Raw genomic sequence first — 8767 nt, forward strand, 5'->3', positions numbered from 1 at the left:
GTCACCTCTCACTGCAGTGTGTGTGTGCATTCATGTGCGCATGTGCGAGCCTCTCTGTGTGTCTGTGACTGTCTGAACTGACCTCTCTTTCCCTCTCTGTCATCCCCTTTGTGTCTGTGTCTGTGTGACCGACTGAACTTTGCTGCTCTATGTGTCTGTGCATGACTCACTTTGCTGCTCTATGTGTCTGTGCATGACTAGTGCCTTTGAGTCATTTCCAACTGCTCTGACTGTATGGAATTGGCTGACCTTAGCTTCCCTCCCTGTGTGTGTCCTAGTCGTTCCAGCTGGTGTGTGGGTGTGTGTGTATCTGTGTAACTGACTGACCTTCGCTTCTCTGTGTGTGTGTGTTTCAGAGTCATTTCCAGCTGCAGCTGTGTCCAGGTGCAGACTGCCCCATCGTCATCCAGGTGCAGGAGCCGCGCGCTCGCAGAGTACAGTGCAGCCGCTGTGGCGAAGTCTTCTGGTACGTACCATATGGCTACACACACACACACACACACGTTGACTACTGTGTGTTTAGCAATAGTCCTCTTATAGGCATACATAGACACGCACACATGTTGACTACTGTGTGTTTAGCAATAGTCCTCTGATAGGCATACACACACACACGTTGACTACTGTGTGTTTAGCAATAGTCCTCTGATAGGCATACATAGACACGCACACATGTTGACTACTGTGTGTTTAACAATAGTCCTCTGATGGGCACACACACACACACACACACACGTTGACTACTGTATGTTTAGCAATAGTCCTCTGTTAGGCATACACACACACACACACGTTGACTACTGTGTGTTTAGCAATAGTCCTCTGATAGGCATACATAGACACTTTGGCCCCAGCTACGCTACACACAATCAGTTTTGACCCAGGTTTATGGATCAAATCCGCTCTGCGTCCTCAAACACTGTATCAGTCTGGGTAGCCTTGAAAATCTGCATTAAAATTCGTAATTCTGATTCTTGAAAATCATGACATGCACAGTCAACAAGTATGGGTACAAGGGAATAAATAACCATCAGATCAAATCAGCAAACTGAGGAGAAATGGGCAATGAATGTTTGCCAAGTTTACTGACTGGCAATGAATTTTTGCCAAGTTTACTGTACGATAGACAGCTTACATGTTACTTTATAGGAATTCACATTATAATGCCAGGTAGCTTTGTCGACGAACAACAAACGAACACTAATAATTAGGCTAGGCCTATGTTTAAAGTTAGCTTCTCGGAAATTCCAAGGACAGGCTATGTATGGACGCATATAGTTCCGCTGTTCATAGGCTACGTCTTTTTAAACAGATAGTTTGCACGGCCGTGCTAGGCCATTGCATACTCATAGCATTGTAATCTATAGGATAATTGGATTGATTGCGATTTTCATGTGACCGCGCTGCACGAACATATTACTGTCAGAAGTTATTGCTCCCACTCCCATTGTAGGTGCTTGTTTGCATGTCAACAGCCACTGTTTCCAGCAGGCTATCGTCATGCCCACTAATCCTTTTCACATGAGTTTTTTTTTTTTTTTTTTTTTTTTTAATATTAGTCATTGTATAAAGCACATGCAACAACAAAATCAACTTAGACATTCAGAAACGTTTTTCTTTGATTGCTTCTTTACATGAGCCTATTGATTGCTATCGCCGTGCAATAGGCCTACTCCATCTTACACAGAATGGCCGGTAGCCTTTGTCTCTCCGTTGTTCTGAAGAGGTTTGTGCAGTTAAAGAGACGTACACACACACACAGTGCTGTGAGCACAGGCTCAGTGTCCCAGTGTAGATGTAGCCTTTGTCTCTCCGTTGTTCTGAAGAGGTTCGTGCCGTTAAAGAGACGTACACACACACACAGTGCTGTGAGCACAGGCTCAGTGTCCCAGCATGCCTGCTCAGACACGCCGGCTCCAGGGAGACACTCCCTCATTACTCCTGCCTCCTCCATAGTCATTCACTCAGGCTTGACTTAATGCAACAGAGCTCACCACGACCCCACAGGCTTCATTTAGTCAGACAGGGGCGCCAATTGGCAAAATACCCTGTTTGGTGTCAGTTGCATCCTGTGTTGCTTGCTGGGCAGATTGGGATTTCCCCTGATGTAGCACTTTACTCTCCGCTTCACAGAGCTGAAGAGGGATGACTGTCTTAATGTTTAAGTGTCTTTGCTTTTTTTATACCAACGTTAACAATAATCTTGCTCTCTTTCTCTCCCTCCCTCGGTTTCTCTCTCTCTCTCTCTCTCTCTCTCTCTCTAATCTCTTTCATTTCTTTATCTTTTTCTGTAATCTCTTCCCCCTCTTCTGTAATCCCTCTCGTATGCGTGTGTCTTTGCCCCTTTGTTTTCCGTGCTCCACCTCTCTGCTGTCTCTTGTTTCTCTTCGCACTATCCCTCAGCTTTAAGTGCAGGCAAATGTACCATGCCCCAACAGACTGTGCCACCATACGGAGGTGGCTGACAAAATGTGCCGACGACTCGGAGACGGCCAACTACATCAGCGCACACACTAAAGATGTGAGACACACTTGCTTACATCAACACACACACACACACACACACACACACCTTTTACAAACTACCTTAGTGTTCTAGACCCTATGTAGTTTTGTCTGGCTCATTGGAATGTTGAATGGGTCCCTGTGTGTGGACAGGTCTCCATTTGCTCTAGTGGTTACCTGTTCATTAACACCAATACAGTTGGTGAACTCGCTGCTTAACCAGTCTATGAGCTCCTGCTTTATTGGCCATGTCAATGGAGACTACGAGTTGATGTAACACCTTTTTTCTCCTTGTTACTAATCATATCATATTCAACATAGGTCTGAATACTGTATAAAACGTACTTGTCAGATAAAGCACCAATAATGTTGAGTACAGCTTGAGAGTCCCTCAAAGAGATCTATCATTTTGTGCTTAAACTTGCAATCAAACTCTAGTGGACCTTTAACGTCAGAGTATTAAAAGTAGAGACTAAAGTTCTCCGTCGCTATGATGGATATCGGTCAATTGGTTTCTGTAGGGGCCATGATGCCATTGTAGATCCCGAGGGAAAAAATAAGCATCTCTTTAGACGCATGTGGTAGAAAACAAATGAGCATTTATGCATGCGTCATGTAAGTGAAAGTAGCTTTTCTCAAGCCTGAGCACAGATACAGTAGGTGTGTCTGAAATGTCAGCTGGAATAGTGATGTGAGCCGGTGAGGAGAGATGTTTAACGATGACACAGGTGGCCTAGTTGAACCTTTGAGTGATGAGTAAATTAGTATAGTAATGTAGAAGCATATTCTCTTCAGATGTTGTTAACATTGACAACATTATACAGCTAACCTTATGTTACGGTTTTACATGCGAAAAATAGACGTATAGAGTCAACAGATGTATAGTTTATTTGATGCAGGATACATGGCGTTTGAACCATTATAATGGGCAAAAGGTAAGGCAAATAGGCAGACAACTTTGTCAGTATAGTAAAGGTTAATGTGAATAATTTTAGACTAGGGAGTTGCTCCTAAACAAGCAATGATGATTGACATTATGATTTCTTTGAGAAATGTTCAAAATAGCCTCATCTGGAGTATCCCTACAGGGTACCGTTTAACACATAATGTGATCACTGTGCACATCACACACAACTAACTCAAAGCGAACAAGATTAAGAAGCCAAGGCTGCAGGCTAAATCAACTTTGCAAATGTGAGCCTAGTCTTAAGACTATTTTATTTAATGATGTTTGTCTGAAATAGTGCTTGTATCAACCAAGTTTATTTATTACCTGGTTTGGTTCAACAAATATGCAGACTAATCTTATCGTTCGTACTCTAATGGGCTACTAAGCTATGCTAATAAGTGTCCATTAGGCTACTATTACTAGCAGTGCATATTGATATGAAAACTGCTATTGATATGTCTGAGTGGGCTACAGGTACCTTATTTAAGTAAAAAGCTGATAGCAATGAATTTAGGCTATCTAGAGTAAGCTATCCACACACACACACACACACACACACACACACACACACACAAACAATCAATCCTGGTTACAGACAATTTACTTCTGCCTGCAGAGCATTTTTTCCGTCAGATGATTTTTTTAATCTTTTTTTTTGCTGCAACCTGTGTAAAAGGCATATAGGTGACATGCTGTACCGCAGGCATATAGGTAACATGCTGTACCGCAGGCATATAGGTGACATGCTGTACTGCAGGCATATAGGTAACATGCTGTACTGCAGGCTTTGGACACACAATGACTTTTCCTTATTTCTGCTCTAGTGTCCGAAGTGCAATATCTGCATTGAGAAGAATGGTGGCTGCAATCACATGGTAAGTCCCTCCACTAACTTTGAGGTTTGAATTCTTCATAGATTTTGTTGTCTAAACAAGGTTTCCAACTATTGAAATTAATCAAATCAAATTACTTGTTTTATTTGACATTTGATAAAAACAAATTCAGCTGTAACAGCAACAACGACTGAAACAAGTACATCTACTGTATTGTATGTGGCTCCATTGTGACGGCCATGTCCATTTCTCTAATATGGGTTAGGTGACAGCAGTGTGTCCTGGTCCATTATGCCAGCAGCGCTGACTCACTCTCTACTCCTCCATCAGCATGAGCACAGCACAGCTCTGCAGCTCCGTCTACACGTGTGGAGGTCGTGGTGCAGAACTGCAGCTCTGTCTACACGTGTGGCGGTCGTGGTGCAGAACTGCAGCTCTGTCTAGATGCCATTCCCTAATGCTTTTCATCACCTTTAGCACACATAGGTTTTAGTATCTATCTATTTTGGTAGCGGAATATACTTCCCATGCCCACGCTGTCTGGTTTGATGTGCAGGACTTTCTGTAGTAACCTTCCCCCCATAGAAAGGATGTAGCTTCAGAGAATTCTCGTGTTCCTCTTTACTGACACATTATGGAAAGCAACAGTATCCATGGTCATCATGGCCCTGTGGGTTGAAACAGACGTTGGTTGTGCAATCATGCCGAGTGCTGTGTCAATACTTCGAGGGATCAATGAGGACACCTTGAGGCTATGAAGGGTGTTGCAGATTTGCAGCTGTGTGTGGGTTAGAAAGTTAATTTCCCTGAAGACGAGTGTATCTATCTTGACAATGGCTTAATTCTTTTACTTCTTTTTCCTACACCCCCCCCCCCCCCCCCCCCCCACCTCCCCCCCTTCAACAGCAATGCTCCAAGTGTAAATATGGTAAGAAATGGAACACATGGTCATCTTCTCAGTACCTTGACTATATGCCAGTTGTTGTTGCGTCAATTTTTCTCACTTTCTGTAACGTTTGTATGTGTGTGCGCAGACTTCTGTTGGATGTGCCTGGGAGACTGGAAGACCCACGGCAGTGAGTACTATGAGTGCAGCCGTTACAAAGAGAACCCCGACATCGTGAACCAGAGCCAGCAGGCTCAGGCCAGGGAAGCCCTCAAGAAATACCTCTTCTACTTTGAGAGGGTGAGACACATCCACAAACATTTCCTCAACTCAATTTGTTTTGTTACTGTTGTACAGTATAAGGAAATATGATGCTCTTGCTCATAGGGTTGGTAAAGGATATCGCAACTGAATTAGTTTTACCTTGACCAAATGCTCTCTTGTCTGTCATTTTGGTTCGAGGTGAAACATTCCACAGACTGGCTTGTGACTTTGGGCTTTGGGGTGGGTGGGGCTAAACAGTGCAGCTTTAGAGGAAAGGGTTGCACTGGATTTATAACAGACAAATGAGAGCATCGTGGAAAATGGAAACCATACTTCAGTCTCGATGATTGTTTTCCTAACTGTTAGAGCCCGTAATCGCAACTAAAATTGAAATTCAATTAGTCCTCAATGTGGACGCTTACACTGTCCAGTTTCATTGCAGTTTTATTCCTCGACACCTAGCTTCTATTGAGGCCCAAACTCGTACCTCAAACACTCTCAACTACACTCCAAAATGTTCTCTGCCTTGTTGATTTAAAGGAGATGTGTGAGATTCCTCTTTAGCATAAACTCAACATTGCAGCTCAGCAGGAACATTCACAGTCTTCTCAAGCCATCCTCAGGCACAGAACAAATGTCCTACTCATTTGTATTTATACTATAATTCTGTGTGTGTCTGTGTGTGTGTGTGTGTGTGCGTGTGCGTGTCCACATCTGCAGTGGGAGAACCATAACAAGAGTCTGCAGCTAGAAGCTCAGACGTACCAGCGTATCCAGGAGAAGATCCAGGAACGTGTGATGAATAACCTCGGCACATGGATCGACTGGCAGTACATGCAGAATGCTGCCAAACTACTGGCCAAGGTACAGCCTGCCTGTCTGCACCTTTAGATCAACTGATGGCATCCTTACCCCAGAAGACTCTGAAAAGATTTGGAAAAGATTTTTGAAAGACTACAGTCTCAAACCCTCTCACATCTAAAAACAAGTCATAGAGGTTTTAAGTCACAGACTTGGCACAGACAATGATTTTGCAACAACTAGCGATCTTGCAGGGTCACTATTTACAAGACTACAACTAGATTCCTTTAAATTGTTTCCCATCGTGCACTAGATATCAACAGGAACTCAAACGATAGCCTACTCATATTAAAGTCATATTGTTGTGTTTCTGCAGCATTGTTTCATGTGTGACATCTCTAACCGATATAGAGTTGTTCTGTCATGTGGAATAGCCATCTTATAATTTATAAGAAACTAAATAACAAATAATCATATTAGCTACAGCTGTCGCTTACTTTGACCATTCTAGTTTGGTGTTGGAGAGAGCTCACTATTGGTTTTTGTATGGTTCACACCACTATTTGCGTGAGCCTTGCAATTGTCGTAACGGCAAAACTAGAAAAAGACCGACTCGGACTGACTTAAAACCACTTAGATTGGCACCTTACACTAAACAATCTAGTTAACGGGAGCGCGCCGCAACATCAGTAAAACTCCCATGATTTCATTCCGACTTAGGAGATGTAGTAGCCGACTGTGAAATCCCTCAAAATCGTATGGTGTAAGGCCGGAGGGAAGGCTGCATTATTTAACAGGCTGTTCATCTACAGTATATGTGATGTATAATCAGAGTAGCCTTCCTCTGGTCTCATTTATCACACTCTCTCATTTACTTGCCAAAATACATTAATGCAAATATATGTCCATGCACAATTGGTGTATATCTGGTAATTAGCTTTGCTGCTTGCTTGAGTGGTTGAGGTTAGCCCAACTTTGCTTATTCAATGCCCATTTATTCATCTCCCACTCTAAAAAACGTCAACGATTCTTGAATGCTACTCATCTACTCTGAAATCTTTGCTCGGTATATTGTACGATTCATTCTGTAGTAGGTCTTGGAAATTCAGGTTTTTCGTCAGGGAAAGTCAGGGAAGTCATGGAATTTTACATCTGACTTAGAGTGGGAACCCTGGTTTTCATACCAAAAAAGTATGGTAAGTTTGTGAAGGGGTCTGTTTGTATTTCTAAATGCTTCTGTCTCTGTATCCAGTGTCGCTACACACTGCAGTACACGTACCCTTACGCCTACTACATGGAGTCTGGGCCACGCAAAAAACTGGTAAGAGCTTGTGAATGTAAAATCAATCATTTCTATGTGAGGTTTTTGTTTATATGGAGGTGAGCCTGTGTGATTTCACCAGCAGGACTAGTAGCAAAACTAGAGGCAAACCTGATAATATCTTGAAATGATGCTACTGCTTGTAATGCTTTGTGTATTGCAGGCATTTTTTCATAGTTTAGTTTTTTTCCTGTTTTGTTTTAGTTTGAGTACCAGCAGGCTCAGCTAGAGGCAGAGATCGAGAACCTGTCGTGGAAGGTGGAGCGGGCCGATGGCTATGACCGCGAGGGAGAACTGAGCGCTAACGACAGAGGGGTGAGCGACGACTGCCCAATCGTGTGTCCTGTGTGCCTGCTGTAGTGATTAGCCACTCATTGTTGTCTGTCCCTCCGGCAGGATCTGGAGAATCAAATGCACATAGCGGAGCAGAGGAGGCGCACCCTGCTGAAGGACTTCCACGACACCTGAGCCCACGTCCCACACGTGCACCAGCAGCGACGCCTCCCCTCTCCCCCCGCCGGCCTCCTCTCCAAAGATCCCCTCCATCCGTCGCACTCTTCTCCCCTCATCCCTCGCTCTAGCCCTCCTCACATGTGCCCACCCATCCACCCATCCATCCACCCACCCACTCACCCTTTCTCGCGCTCTCACGGCAAAAAAGATAGTGACTGCATCTGACAATGGAATTCCCACCCTCACACTACAGTGTTATCAGAGAGCCTATGCGTCTTTGGCTTCAGAAACTCTCTGTCACACATGTATACTTGCAAACACAGTTACACACTTTCTCCCATATCAGAATATGTATCCAGACACACATATGCACACATAACACTCACAGAAACACTCCTCCGAGGTGTGCAGACTAACAGGCCATACTCATGCCCCCCCCCCCCCCTTCCTCCCCCACGTCCACAATTGCCCTCCCCCACGTCCACAATTGCCCCCTTTCCTCCCCCACGTCCACAATTGCCCCTCCTTCCTCCCCCACGTCCACAATTGCCCCCTTTTCTCTTTTTCTCTTTTTTTTTCTGGACTTTCTTCTCACATTTGTCAACTTATTTTTTTCTGGATTAATGGCTGTTGTTGATAGTTAGAACATTTAAAAAGATATTACAAAATACAAAACAAAAAATGCTGTAATTTTGAACGGTTGTACATTAATACAGAGATAGTTACCGAGAGAAAGTTTTTAAACCAGACATGGA

At 43.7% G+C, this 8767-nt stretch overlaps 1 protein-coding gene across 1 annotated transcript in view; it reads left to right on the top strand.

The window, feature by feature from the left end:
* The window catches only part of arih2 (ariadne homolog 2 (Drosophila)), a 13878-nt gene extending 5117 nt beyond the window's left edge, over window positions 1–8761 (top strand). Inside the window, exons 6-14 of the mRNA XM_042098899.1 lie at window positions 357–466; window positions 2404–2521; window positions 4279–4329; window positions 5194–5215; window positions 5322–5473; window positions 6158–6301; window positions 7491–7559; window positions 7764–7874; window positions 7956–8761. Of these exons, the coding sequence (XP_041954833.1) occupies window positions 357–466; window positions 2404–2521; window positions 4279–4329; window positions 5194–5215; window positions 5322–5473; window positions 6158–6301; window positions 7491–7559; window positions 7764–7874; window positions 7956–8027 (849 nt within the window). The 3' untranslated portion in view covers window positions 8028–8761. The remainder of the gene's footprint in view (window positions 1–356; window positions 467–2403; window positions 2522–4278; window positions 4330–5193; window positions 5216–5321; window positions 5474–6157; window positions 6302–7490; window positions 7560–7763; window positions 7875–7955) is intronic.
* Window positions 8762–8767: the final 6 nt, after the last annotated feature.

Source organism: Alosa sapidissima, chromosome 7 (genome assembly GCF_018492685.1).
Source record: "Alosa sapidissima isolate fAloSap1 chromosome 7, fAloSap1.pri, whole genome shotgun sequence".
Classification (NCBI taxonomy): Eukaryota; Metazoa; Chordata; class Actinopteri; order Clupeiformes; family Clupeidae; genus Alosa; species Alosa sapidissima.